This window comes from Falco naumanni, chromosome 7 (assembly GCF_017639655.2).
Source record: "Falco naumanni isolate bFalNau1 chromosome 7, bFalNau1.pat, whole genome shotgun sequence".
Classification (NCBI taxonomy): domain Eukaryota; kingdom Metazoa; phylum Chordata; class Aves; order Falconiformes; family Falconidae; genus Falco; species Falco naumanni.
The window spans coordinates 6,588,256-6,602,000 of record NC_054060.1 but is presented as its reverse complement, the minus strand read 5'-3'; the positions used below and the strand labels follow the sequence as shown (position 1 = coordinate 6,602,000).

General features: G+C 54.7%; 1 protein-coding gene across 1 annotated transcript in view; it reads right to left on the bottom strand.

Moving 5' to 3' along the window:
• The window catches only part of PCSK6 (proprotein convertase subtilisin/kexin type 6), a 36,309-nt gene extending 22,807 nt beyond the window's left edge, over window positions 1–13,502 (bottom strand). Inside the window, exons 1-6 of the mRNA XM_040601073.1 lie at window positions 13,344–13,502; window positions 7,029–7,133; window positions 2,545–2,655; window positions 1,737–1,880; window positions 1,065–1,141; window positions 331–419 (exon numbers count right to left, since the gene is read on the bottom strand). Of these exons, the coding sequence (XP_040457007.1) occupies window positions 331–419; window positions 1,065–1,141; window positions 1,737–1,880; window positions 2,545–2,655; window positions 7,029–7,040 (433 nt within the window). The 5' untranslated portion in view covers window positions 7,041–7,133; window positions 13,344–13,502. The remainder of the gene's footprint in view (window positions 1–330; window positions 420–1,064; window positions 1,142–1,736; window positions 1,881–2,544; window positions 2,656–7,028; window positions 7,134–13,343) is intronic.
• Window positions 13,503–13,745: the final 243 nt, after the last annotated feature.

Genomic DNA, 13,745 nt, shown 5'->3' with positions numbered 1-13,745 from the left:
CCCCTGTGAGCAGCCGTGGACTTTTGGGGTGAAACCACCACATCCTCAATCCACACGCATCCTCACAGCAAGGATGCAGCCCAAGCAGAAGGTCTCCACCCTGAAATACATGGAGCCAGGGTCCCCTCAACCCCCTATCACCCCATCCTCCCCCAAGCTCCTCCGGGGCTCCCTGCAGCCAGGGCACCAAGGAGGAGACTCTCCTGGCAATATTTGGGGGAACCGCATCCTACCACCCACCCCGGGAGCCCACCGGCACAGCCAGGGTGGCTGCAGTCCCTTAGGGAGATGGCGAAGGGCAGGGGAGCTGCAGGCAGGTGCCAGCCTCACCTCCAATGCGTGCATTGTAGGCGATGCCCACGACGCAGTACGAGTTGTTGGCCGCCGCTGCCACTTCCCCCGCACAGCGAGTGCCATGCCTGCAAAGAGAAATCCCCCATGAGCTGGTGTCCCACGGCAAAGGATCCCTCCAGCCAACCCCCACTCAGCACTCAGAAACCAGTCCCGAGGCCGGAGCGGTGGAGGGAAATGCCCCCAAGAGCTGGAGAGCCTTTACCCAAAACCCACAGCAAGGAGCTAGGGGATGGATGAAACTAATGCAGAAAGCAATTTGCTGTTTGCATTTTGCACCTCGATGCAATTTGCTCTTTGCATCTTGCACGGAGGTGCAATCTGCTCTTTGCATTCCCATTTCGTTTCCACATGTGCCACCACGTGCCCATCCTGCTTTAACTGGAGCTCAGAAAGCACGTCCAAGCTTTGACATCTAACCCACCCAGCTCAACTCGTGGTTTAATCCCTGATCATGGCGAGAAACCCCCGACTCCCAACCTGTTGTTTTGTGGCCCAAGGGTTCATTCGCAATTAGCACAGTTGCCACAGGCTGCATTTGCATTAAACGCAATGACCCTGTGCAAAGCCCATAACGCAGCATCCTCTGCAGTGCTGGGGATGAGGAAAGGCTACAGACCTGGAAGACCCCCCAGGGGGGCCACCCAGCCCCGGGGACTCCCGCATGACCCGGTCACACAGCCACCGGCTCCGTGGCAATTAGCACTACGTACTTATTCTCATTGCTGGCATCATAGCGTGGAGTTGGGTCGTGGTCGTTCCCGTTGACATCGTAGCTTGCAAGAGGGTCCTGAAAACATATTGCCACCATTAGACCCGACTTACCAGCAGAGCGCAGGACAAAGCAGCCTCAGCAGCGGCACGGTCCTGCTTCACCTGCAGCCAGCCCGATGGGCGGCAGAGCCAAGCCGGGCACAAAATGCCATTTTCCCCTTGGTTTCTGACTATTTGCTCAGGATAGATCTGTGCTGCAGCCCTGCATTTTTCCCAAGGGAAACAGCCTGCTGTGTCAGGGACAGCTCCTCTGAACCCCAAATTCTGCTGGTTCCAGCACCGTCCGTCGTCCCCCCCCGCAGCCGTCTGGGGTTTGAGCTGGGGCTGTGCGGGTTCATGCAGGTTTTTGGCTCTGCCCTGGCGAGCCGGAGGGAGGCGGCCACTTCCCAGGCAGCTGCAAAGGGAGTTTTCCCCAAACCCTCTTGTCTAGAAAGCTCGTTTCCTTCTTAAAAACATCTTGAGCTTTTTTTTTTTTAAAAAAAACACTTTTCTTCTAATCTGCCAATGCACAGACTTAAGCTGTGTTTACATGCTGAAATTCTCCATAAATCAATTCACTGCGAGGACCAGCCCCAGCCCGCCAGCCCCAGCCCGTCCCCCCCCCAGCTCACATAGTTTTGCAGGAGGTCAGGGTGGTTCCTCTCTATGCCGTCATCGAGGATGGTGACCACCACGTTTTTGCCAGTGTAGCCCCTCTGCCAGGCTGCCAGGATGTTCATCTCCGACCTGCAGCGACTGCTTTTATCACCACAGTGCTAGGGGGAAAAAACACAGCTGCAAAAGGGCTGCAAGCCCATTTCGGCCTATCTAAGTGAGCAGCCAGGCTGGGAGCTCATTTAATCAACCAGAAAATATATTTACATCCCACCCCCTGCCATATAACTCATATGATTTGTTATAACTTTACTCCACTGATCAAAGCCATCCAGCAGCACTTAATCCAGGCAGCACTTTCTCCCTATTATTTTTTCCTCTTCTATTTCAAATACTGAGGGCTCTTTAGTTTTGAAGTGTTCATTTCCTTTCTGCTCTTAATTTTCAATGAATTTTCTTGTCAAACACAGACCAACGAAGCAGGCAGAAGAAAAATGATATTGCCAATAGATGGTTGCAGCTCTATTTGCAGCAAACGGATATTGCAGCAAACACAGGTAAAATGCAGCAGTGCTGCTCCCCAGCCTTCGCTGCGCAGGCCATAACGAGGGGCTGTTAATGATGGTAAAACACTTCAGACTAGACTCTCACATATACTAATGTACAATTTTTAAATGCTGCTGCCAAGCACATTTGCTGAGATTAAGGTGTTTCGTTACTGGCCAGACTGAGCAAAGATTGATGATGCGTTTGATTAAAAACAAATCCCCTGCCCGGCTGTAAAGCAGCGGGTTCCTCATGGGGCGGCAGCCGGGAGATACCCACCAGGTACCACATGTTGGGCCACACTGGGTCGTTGAAGGGCAGGGCATGCGGCTCGCCTCGGACCTGCCTCTTCACCCGCCGCTTCACCTCCTGCTGCTGCAGCCAGTCCACCTGCAAGCAGAGCCGCGGGTCAGCATCGCCCGCAGGCACACAGCCCGGCACCGCCCGCTGCAATGGGACGGGGGACGCAGAAGCAGTGCAAACCGCAGCCTCCACCCATCCCAGCATCACCCCAAGATCCAGCAAAACCCCATCTCCTTGGCCAAAGCTGCTGCAGAGGTAGTAGCTCCGTTTTGGGGGATAAAGGATGGATGGGCAGGCGGACAGGGCAAGCTCAGCTCTGTGTGGTCTCTGTGCCAGGGACCAGATTTCTCTCCTGGTGCAGCAAAACCCTTGAGCACAAGTAACGTCGCCTCCAAGCGCGTGCCTAAACCCCCGCCGGCTTAACGAAGCACTGAAGCACGTGCTGAGGTCCCGCTAGAGATGAACCACATATTTCAGTGTTTAGTCAAAGTGCTGGAGAAGGTTCAGGTTTCTTGCTTAATTTTGGGGCTGATCCTTCCCCCCAGCTGGGAGGCAGCAGCAGTAGCTCAGCCCCAAGACTCCAGCACCTGGCTCCAGGGCTGCTCATCCTTCCAGCTCCTCTCCTCCTGATAAAACAACAAAATCAAGGGCTTTATCCCAGCACAACACACATTTCCCAAAAATACAGGATGACCACACATGGCTGTGGCAACTCTCAGGGGACGTGGCCAGCTCCAGACAGGCATTTTTGGCACCAGCTGCGGACGATGTGGCCTTGGGGCTGACTGCTCTGACATTTGTTTGCTTTTCAGTGGGGCATGACATACAGAGAGATCAAACGGGAAATGAGCCGGAAAAGGCTGGGATTGGGAAACGCTGGTGTTTGCCTGCGCCACTGCAGCGGGAGCTGCCTAAGGTACCAGTTCAGGAGCAGCCGCATCCCATCCCCAGCGAGTGTTTTTTTCCCCCAGGCCCTTCATTACCCACAAAAAGGGCTCTCCTGCCTTCAGCATGCAGATAAAGTCCAGGTTTCTTGAAAATAGGTTGTAAAAATAATTTATAGACCAAATCTTCACATGTGCTTATGCTGGGGGGAGAAGGGAAGGACCAGCGGATGAGCTGGTGGGGTTTCGTGGCACGTCCCTCCTTGCCAGACACTTTCTCAGGGCCTTTTGGGAACAGCAGAGCTGCTTGTGGGATGTTTCTATTCTTGTGACTAAGGTTTTGTAACTAAAAGAATAAAAATCCAAATTGCAAGTTTTTGTTGGGCTTATTTATGTAAAACTGTCGGCTGAACCACGTTCTTCTTGCACGGTTTATAGCTGTCTGACTTGGATGGAGGTGGATGGGGAGCTGTGCGTATCAGAAACCCAGCAGTTTCCAGCCTAGAGCTTGGTTTTTAAACTCATACATATTTTAAAGAAAAAAATACTGTCAAAATGAAAAAAAATATATATATTTCATAGAAAAATGAGTTTCCATGCTGCCTCGGCTGACGACAGCATCCTGCTTTAGTTATACAACGATGGATTTAAGCATTGGAAGCAAAAATACAACTCCATGGTCTAGCTAACAAAAAAATAAAATATGTATGTTAAATAGAGGACATGGCTCCTTAAAGCAGCACTCTTCGGCAGTGTTACCGCAGGTCTCACTGGCCAAGCCACAGCAATCGCCTGTCCTTTTGCTGGATGCAGTAACAACGGGAAGACATGGGATTTTTCAGGGTTTTGCCACAAGCTGCAGTGCCTCCTGGGGACATCTTCATCTTAAAAATGCTCCTGACCGACCCCAGCACTGCCAGCCGGGAGTCAATGGAGAAGTCTTGTGCGGACACAGATAAATCAGTGGTTTAATGGCATTGATTTCAAGGGGGAGTTGCTAAATCCATGCAGCTGGTGTGGGAAGACAACGGGGGAGCAGGAAGGAGCCCGGGGCATCCCTGCAACAGCTCCCACAGCTTGTGAAACTCAGACCGACTTCCATCACTCCTCCAGGGTGGGGGGAAAAGCTTCTCGGAAATTAAAAAAAAAATAAAAAAAATATCTTTTTACTATTAGAAATGACCAAAACTGTTACAACACAGTTCTGAGCCCAGGGGGTCCCTGCTCTGCCTCTGCAAACCCTAATCAGCAATAACGAGGTAACTGTGAGTGGCACCAAAGGACCCTGCGAGGAGGCACAAGTGTACACCAAGTCTAATCCTTCACCCTTGCTGGAAACAGAGGCAGCTTTTTATGTTCCCCCTTACTTTGAAATTTTCAGTGGGTGATGCAGGGATCCCACCACCCAGGGCAGCTCCACCAAACACTATAACCAGCATAGGTGAGGATGCAACCCCCTCTGCGACTCCAGAAAAGCAATAGCCTGGCTTGTTCCAGTGGATGTGCAGCAATTAAAGCAGAGATCCAGGACGAACAAGGTGACTCCAGCATGTTTGCCATAAAGCACAGCAGAAATAATTTAGGTGGGGTTAATTTTGCTCCAGGACACGGCCAGAGGCACAGGGACTGCGGCTGTGACATCCTCCGATAAGGATTAAGAGACTGGAGCAGTGAGGCTGAAGGCTCAAGCACTGCAAGGACCAACAGGAGCATCCCAGCAAGCCAGGAAAGTTTACAATGATGAGAGCCGCGAGTGGAGCCTGAGAGGGGTGGCACAGCATGGCATGACCCCATCCTGCATCCCACTGTCCCTCTGCACCTCTTACTCTCACCGCCACAAACTGCCCCCGGATTCACTGGATTTGCTATGTCCCTCCTGCTTTCCATCACCTGCCACATCGCTTGGCTCATATCAGCCCCCAACAGAGCAGGCACTGGCCACGGGGGGCTCTTGGGGCAAGAGGAGAGCTCAGCAGCAGTGTGGTCCCGTGGGGACCGGGACCCTGGGTGCTGCCCCATGTTCGCTAGGTCTCCCCTTCCCCAGCTACCCAAATCCTTGGGATGGAGGGCTCGGCCGTGGTCCTCTTGCCAGGACCTGGCTGTCATGCCACCGGCCTCCACGGCAGAACAAACAGATAAATAACTGCGCTGGAAACAATAGCCCCTGGAAGGCACGAACCACCCAACATCTGCAAATGATCAGATCCACTGGTTCTTTGGGATTTCTGCAAGACTTGTTTCTATCTTCGCTATTCCAGCTCATGGTTCCTTGTGCCTCATGGTGATGTTCTCCTGCACCACACAGCTAAGCCAGTGCCATCCAGATGCCGAGACATCTCCACAATGATTTGCAAATGTGCATGGGAGATGGGAAGAGATCACACATGCTAAGAGGTCTGGAACTCCAAGTGATAACAAAGGACTAAGAGAACAGGAGCTAATTGCTCTAGCTTGCAGTCCATAGAACAAGACAAGGTAAACGTTAATAGGAGTAAAAGCCAATTGATTCGGTTTGCATTATAACTCGACTGATTTAAATGGAGGTATTTCAATTGCAGAGCTTAATTTCTCATTTGCTGGGGTGCCTGTGCACCTCCCCGGGGGCAAACAGCTTTAATTAGAGCCCAGCACACTTCCAGGGCACTGATGCTCTCCTTGCTGAGGTTTCCCCTGCTGGCAAGGCAGCCACACGTGTGCCTCCTCAGAAATGTGCTACAGACCCTGTCTAAATATTTAACAGCAAATCTCTCCGGAAAGTTGGCTGGCTGGGGAAAGCAGGGCGCTGCGTGGGTCTGGAGAGATGCAGATGGTACATGTTGTGCTGGGTGAGTTGGAAATGTCTTGGGAAAGAGCATCCCAAGCGTGGCTGGGCATCAGTGCAAGCACCAGCACCTCGCTGCAGCACAGGTATCTTCACCGCAATGGATTTTCCTGCATTTGTGTCCCCCTCCCCACAAAATACAGACCCTCCCCACACATCAACCCTTCCCCGCTCTGCAGAAGTAATATCTCGCAGGACTCTGGCACCCAGTGGAGCTGAGGGAGGACGAAAGTGGACGCAGAGCCACAGCCCTTCCCCGCCACCCCAAGCCCAGCTCACCCAAGTCCCGCCTGTCCCTCCTTGCCTTCTCCCCCCCACCTCCCCATTACTTTTGTCAATTCAGCTGCGCTGAAAATCCCTTTGGATGCTTGCTCTAGGAAAAAGCAATGCAGAGCTATTCACACATAGCAACCATTGAGGCAGCAAGTGTTGTGGCAACTGGATCAACACCCCAAGCATGCAACAGCCTTTCTGTCCTGGAAGGCTTTTCCCCCCTTTTCTTCCTCCCGCCTTTCAGGCAGATGTTAGCGTTTAGTCACTTTAAGTATTTTTCATCACCAATCGACATACCCATGTCCAATGAGTCACCCCGTGCATGCACAGGGCTGTGGTTCAAGGATAACATGTCATCACAAGATGCCTGGGCTCACGCTTGACCCAGACCAAGCCAACAGACTCCTCCGGGGGGAAGTGGGGACCCCGATCCTGCCAGCACCCACAGAGACGGGGGGACCCCAGGCTGCCTGGCCCCGTACCTTGGGGTCCATGCGGAGGAAGTTGTGTGGTCCCCGGCTGCTCAGCGTCGAACGCTTAAACGTCTTGCTGTGGTGAAAGTGGTAGTAGTTTTCCAAGCTCCCAATCTGCAAAAAAGAGAAGGGTTTTGTAAAAAAATAAAGTAAAACGAGGTTTTCCTGTGGTGCCCCTCATTTCAGTGCTGGCAGCATCCCCTTTGTGCACCAATGCAGCTGTGCCCCACACCGCAATCCCTTGCTCATACAAAGCTCCCTGGCACAGCCAGGGTTCAGGGAAGGGATGTGGGATGCTGGCAGTAACCCCTGTGCCACCACCGTGGCAAACAGCGCTGGTGGCTGGATGCTGCACCAGCACAACAGAGCCCGGGAAACATTTTTATGAATTTTCACCCATTAAATGCATCTTTGCAAACTGCCTTCCATCAGCTTCCAAGCAGAAATAATGAGCTAAAAATGAGCTCAGCAGCTGTGGCGGAGCCGGGGGAGCTGTGCCTCATCATGCTGCCTTTCCCCACCCGACTCTCCAGCTTCGCCCCAGCAGCAAGAACAGCCCTGTAAAGAGAAGTGAATGCAATTCCTGCTAGCCCTGGGATGCTCCTGGGAAGGACAGGACAGCAGTGTGCTTAGCCTGGAGTCAGGGATGGCAGCAGGAGGAAACAAAAATAAAAATCCCCCACAACTCCCAAGCAAACCAACTACCCCCTCCAAGGGATGTATAACACATGCCCCAGCCTAGAGCCCCTCTCCAGCAGTAAGTGCAGCCCAGGAGTGAAGGCAACTGGGAAAGGCAGCCCCACTGGCTCCCTCCAGCTCTGGAAGCCCCACGCTCCTCTTTTACAAGTTTTTGCCCTGTTTTTTTCTTGCACAGTGCTGAAACATCCCACATTTGCATCAATACACCATGCCAGCCACACCACCCTGCCAAGCCCCAGGGTGGCTGCACTGCTTCCAGCCCTCTCATCCCGGCAGCTGGAGATGCTGCAACTCCTCTTTTTCCATCCCAAAAACATGGATAAAGTCCTGGGGGTACACAAGGAGCCAGGCTATCTCAGTCAGGCACCACATGATGAGCATCCCACAGGGAATCACAGCCGTAGGGATGGGAATGACCCAAAAGCTGCACTCACTGACACGCAGCTCCCAGGTCACACAATTTCAGTACAAGCCGAGTCTCTTTTATAAATTCCCTTTTCCCTGAGGTTGGTTTTCTTTCCCAGGAAACCCTGTCCCATGGCCAGGAGCTGGATGCTGCAGGGAGCTAGCAGCAGTCCCTACACCTGGCTCCCAGGACCAGGGCTGAGCCACGCTACGAGCCCCCCTCTGCTACCCAGGAGCCGGGGTGACATCCCTGAGGCCAGACTGGGACAGTGGGGAGCAAACAGGTTTGTCCAAACCAGATACTGAAGCAGATGATGACAACTACTAACATCTTTATCACATTTAATACCTTGAGATGTGCCAGTACCTCTTACAAGCATTAAATATTTAATTAGCTTTGCTCTGCCTTTTATGCCAGAATGTCGTTTCATTGACTTTACTGCTGTTAGTGTGATTTTCATAATTTGTTTCCACTCAAGTTCATTTAAAACTCCCCCCCTCCCTGCCTTTTTCTTTGCATTACAGCATAGCTAGGCATTTTCCTTTAACATCTACATGCAAAGTGGTGCATAATTGCAATATGCATTTGGCTTTTAAAATCCATTCCTCAAATCCACTTATACTTAGGAAGGGGAAGGAGGTTGCTCCAACTTCCCTATATTTTAGGGAAAACTTGTGCAAGGCTACCCTGCTTCTTGCTCGCTCTGCCTGGAAATCCCAATCTGGCAGCCCGGGTGGTTCAGCTCTGCACCCCCGGCTCAGCCTGCAGTTTGCAGGTTTATAATAATGAGTTTATTCTCATGTCCGGTCCCTCCGGCACTCATCATAACAGGATCACACTCTGTAAACAAGCATCAGCTGAAGAAGCTGTTCCCCATCGGCATGGGCACGGGGCTTTTCAGAAATAAATACAAACTTACCACGCGATGCAAATCGGTAAGAGGATGGGGACGGTGATGACCCCATCCCAGGCTCTGGGGATATGTGGCCAGAGCAGCAGGAAAAGCACCCTGTGCCCCAGCTTCTTTATCCTCCTGGGACTTATGGAAGGAAAAAAGTAAGAAAAACCTTCTCTTGTTGGGGCTAACTTGAAAGCCAGCCCTACTCTGGGCAGAGGTGGGACCCTGCGACCTCCAGAGGCCCCTTTCCACCTAAGGTATTCTAAGGAGAAAAATTTAAAAATGCCATATGATTTTTTAAAGGAAAAGCATTTGTTTTCCTTCTTGAGGTCAGTCAGCTCAGTGAGGGCTCTGCAATGCCACCCCTGGGGATGGGAGTACCAGAGACGCCCAGGAGAGCTGGGTTTTCTCTTGCATCCAGCACCAGCAAGACCACAACCCCACGGCCACAGCGATGGGGATGCTGGAGAACCCAGTGGAGCACCCAAGAGGCAAGTAGCAGGACTTTACCAAGGGCTGACTTTTCCTGGCCACCCAGATGAGCAATCACACCCCTCAGCCTCTGAGCAGCCAGTGGCTCGCGCTGAAAAGTCCCAGCTCCACCACAGAGGAGATAGTCCAGGTTGCCACCAACTGCGGTTACAAAGCCCACCCACCGCAGCCCAGGAGACCATGCTGAGCAGCTCCAGACAAGCTTGTTCCCTCCCCAACTGCATTTACAAAGATCAACCTTGATTTTTCAGACATCTAACTTCTGCCAAGAATGTGCACAGGAGGTTCTCATTTCCACAAGAGTCAATTCTAATTTTCCCCAATTGATTCACAGTTTTGGGCTGAAGTTCCAGGAGAAATTTGAGATTTCAAGGCAATTTGAATATGTACCTCAACAAAAACGAGGAGGTTTTCTTCCCCCTCTCTAACTGAGGCAGAGGAAGCCCTGGCTGTGCTGCCCTGCTCAGCTGGGCTGCAGCTGGAGCAAGCCAGAAGCAACGTGAACACGTTTCACACCCTGCAAAGCCATCCTCACTATGCTGAGGGTGTCGAGGGCTCCACTTCCAGAAAATCACGTTTGCCAATGTCATCTGTCCAAATGGGGAAGAGCTTGAAGCTGAAGGAGCTATTTGTAGCCCCTGCGGTACTCGGGTGGTTAGGGGGAGATGGAGATGCACTGCAAAAGGATGAGGCAAGTTGCAAGGGGAGAAATCCTATTTGGGTATAAAGAGAGTAATTCTTTGGGTAGGGTGGTCACACACAGACCTGTGGAGGTGGTGGGATCTCCATCCTTGGAGAGCTTCAAATCTCACCCAGCTGAGGCTCCGAGCAGCCTGATTTAGCCTCAGAGTTAACTGGGGGGTTGAACCAGCGACCCTTGCCAACAGGGATTACTCTATAAACACTGTTATTAACAGTATTAAGACTGCAAGAAGTGTGACCACCTCCCAATCCTGAATTTTCCCTTTTCCCCCAAATCCTGGTACCACCTGTAAGCCCTCCACAGGTGGCACTGGGGCAGGGAGAGGCACCCAGGAGATGCTCCTGCAGCATCACCCAGCTCCCCCAATGCCAAAGACAGTGCCTGCCCTGCCTCATTAACAGCCATTAGTATTTTGAGCAGGTTCAGGATCACTTGCAGCTAGAGACATGGCAAAGGAGAGATTTTGGGGAGCCGGACGCTACAAAGGGCAGCACTAGAGCCAGTCAGAGCATTGCTGAGCCTGTTCCTTCCCTCCCCATCACAGCAAAGTCCTCCAGCATCTCACCCACACCACCCCATTCCTGCAAAGCACAGCTGCATCGGCGCTGGTGCCCTCCAGGATGGAGCCAGTCAGGGAGGCCATGACTGCTCCCCTCCTGGGGACACCACCCGTACCCACTGGGGACAAGGGCTCCAGCCACTGAGCTCCTGCCTTTGGGAACATCATTCTCAAGTAATCACAGTGGGATTCAGCCCAGTAAGGACTGAGCCCAGGGCTGCGAGGGCACCATTCCTCCGGCATCCCTTGGAATCCAGGAAAGCTCCAATTCCAGCCCAAAATGAATCCTGTCTGCCTCCTGCACTGCAGGTGAGACTGCTGAGGATGTACAAGCCTTCCCAAAACTTAGTGTTGGACACCACACAGGGGAAAATTTGTGTAAATCCTGTTACTGGGATAGGAACAGACTCATCACCACCCCCAGGACAGTGGGGAAGGCGCTGCCCAGGGCACCAGGACCACACAGCCCTCGGCCAGGGCCTGTCCCAGCTCGCCCCAGCACAGCACAGCAAACAAAGACCAGCAGGGAGGAACGAGCAGGCGTCTGGGGGTGTAAAAGCTTTTCCTTTTGTTTAATTGTTTGCTTCACTTAAATAAAAGTTGACGCAAATGATTCCCTTGGGGAAATGTCGCACTGCCATGACCCAGAAGGACTTAAGAGTGTCTTGGTGCATGGGCTGGGCACAGGAACACTCGGGGACAGCTTGGGTATGGGGCAGACACACAAGCTGCAAATCCCAGTGATGCTCTTCGCAGCCAGGAGCATGTCAACAGTCCCTGGAATTGCATCTTGGAGGAAAAGAAGTCACAAGCCACCAGTGCAGGGCTGAGCCTCCCTTGCACCCAGCCGAGCCACACCGTGACCCGTCCCCTCTCCTCCTCCCTCATCGTGTTGGACTCCAGCACTTGCCTCCACCCAAACATCTCCCCAGGGCAGGGTGACATGTCCTTGGCAGGGTTTTCCAACAGGTTTTGCACAGGATCAGGCCCCCTGGGAGGGCACATCTCACCAGGGACAGTGCTGTCCCTGGCAGCTCCACAAGCAGAGGATGCGGCAGGGGAAGCTGAGGGCACGCAGGCCCCCACGGGGCTCGGCACACCATGAACCCAGGGCACAATGCAGCAAACATCATCCACAAGTGCACACACACAGGGAAAGTGGTTCCTCAGAGTTTAGCCCTGGAAAAGCTCCTGTGGGAAAAGCCCAAGGGGCTCACGGGAGCTGGAGAGCTGCAGGCAGGGTGTTGAGAACAGCTGGGGAAGCCCCAGTGGTGCACGAGCTCCCAGTATCCGCGGGAAAGGCGGGAGCCAGGAACACCCTGATGCAACCACAGAAATATTTCCCTTGCTCTCCAGCCGGGCTGCCCCGGGAAAGGCCGGGGGGGGGGGGGGGGGGGGGGGGCGGGAAGGGATGGATGCTCCAGCGGGGCCACATTGTGCCCAAGGGCCACGGGGGACAAGCTCAGGAAAGCCAGGAGGGAGCAGATGTAACAGTGGGGAAAGGACACAGCAAAACCCTGACCGAGGAGCTGACGTTAGGCTGATGCAAATCGGGAGAGTGGGAAGCTCAATCAAGATATTCTCTGGCTGAACAGGGATAAGCACAGAAAAGCCCTTTGGGTTGCACAACCACATTCGCCCAGCCCTGTGATAGAGGCATTTGAATAATGTGATTTTCTCCTTGGTGGGACAAGGGCCAAGCACAGCAGGTAGGAGACAGAGGGTGGGACACCAGGGGTTATCCCCCACAGGAGGTCACAGACACCAGCGCAGAAGCCAGTGTCCCTGATCAGCACCCACCCCCCTGAAAATTTGCTTACGCAGCACCCCGTGACTTTAATTATACTTAAAAGCAGGGTTGTGATATAAAGCAAGGTTATAATTTATAGCCCAGGAGACACCTTGGGCAGGAAAGGAACCTGCAGTGCCGCCCAGGGGGAGCGGTGCGGAGCAGCCGGGTGGTGCGGGAGGCGAGAGCTGGAGGACACCAGCCCACACCTGGCTCTGCAGAGAGGGCGAAGTAATGGAGAGGAAAAGGAGCCGCCGGGACAAAAGTGGCCTTGGAGCCACCCACGTGCTGCGGGGGACTGAAAGCAAAAGTTCTTCGTGTTCCCAAAATCTCCGATAAAGCCGGGCCAGAGAGTCCAAAGTTTGTTAAATCCACAGATGGAACTTTCCGGGGTGGGAGGAACTTGTGCAACGCGCCGCCGGTGCGGGAGCGGGCTGCGGGCAGGGTACCCGCGGGGGGCGCCGCCGCATCGGCCTCGTCCCGGGCGCTCCGGGGCCCGGCTCCCGCTCCCGGGACTCCCGGCAGCGCCTCCGGAACCCCAGCGCCTCCCCGGTCCCGGGACTCCCGGCAGCTCCCCGGGACCCCCGGCAGGCTCCTGCTCCCGGGAACCCCGGCGCCTCTCCGGCCCCAGGACCCCCGGCAGCGCCCCGGGATTCCATGCAGGCTCCTGCTCCCGGGACCCCCGGCAGCAACCCGGGACCCCCCCGCCGCCTCCCCGCTCCCGGGACCCCCCGCAGCCCTCGCTCCCCAGCACCTGCCCGCCCCCGCCGCCCCTTACCTGCCCCAGGCTGATGTACCCGTAGGCAGCGGCGAGGCGGGCGGCCTCGGCGGGCCCCCCCCCGCACCCGCACGGCCCAGTGGTTGGTGTAGACGGTGCGGGCGGGCTCGGCCGCGGCCCCGCGCCCCAGCGCCAGCGGCAGCGCCAGGGCCAGCAGGCAGAGGCGGGCGGGCGGCGGGGCGGCCGCGCTCCCCGGGCCGGGGCCGGCTGCGGCGGGCATGGTGCGCTCCGCGGTGCCGAGCTGGGCGGAGCGGGGAGCTGCGCCTTTTAAAGCGGCCCCGGAGCCCGGCGGGGGCGGGGGGATGCTCCGGGGGGGGGGGGAGGGGGGGGGGGGGGGGGTGCTGGCGGAGGCGGCGGGGAGGGCCCGGCCGGGCGGCAGCGCCGGGAAAACGGGCGCCCGTA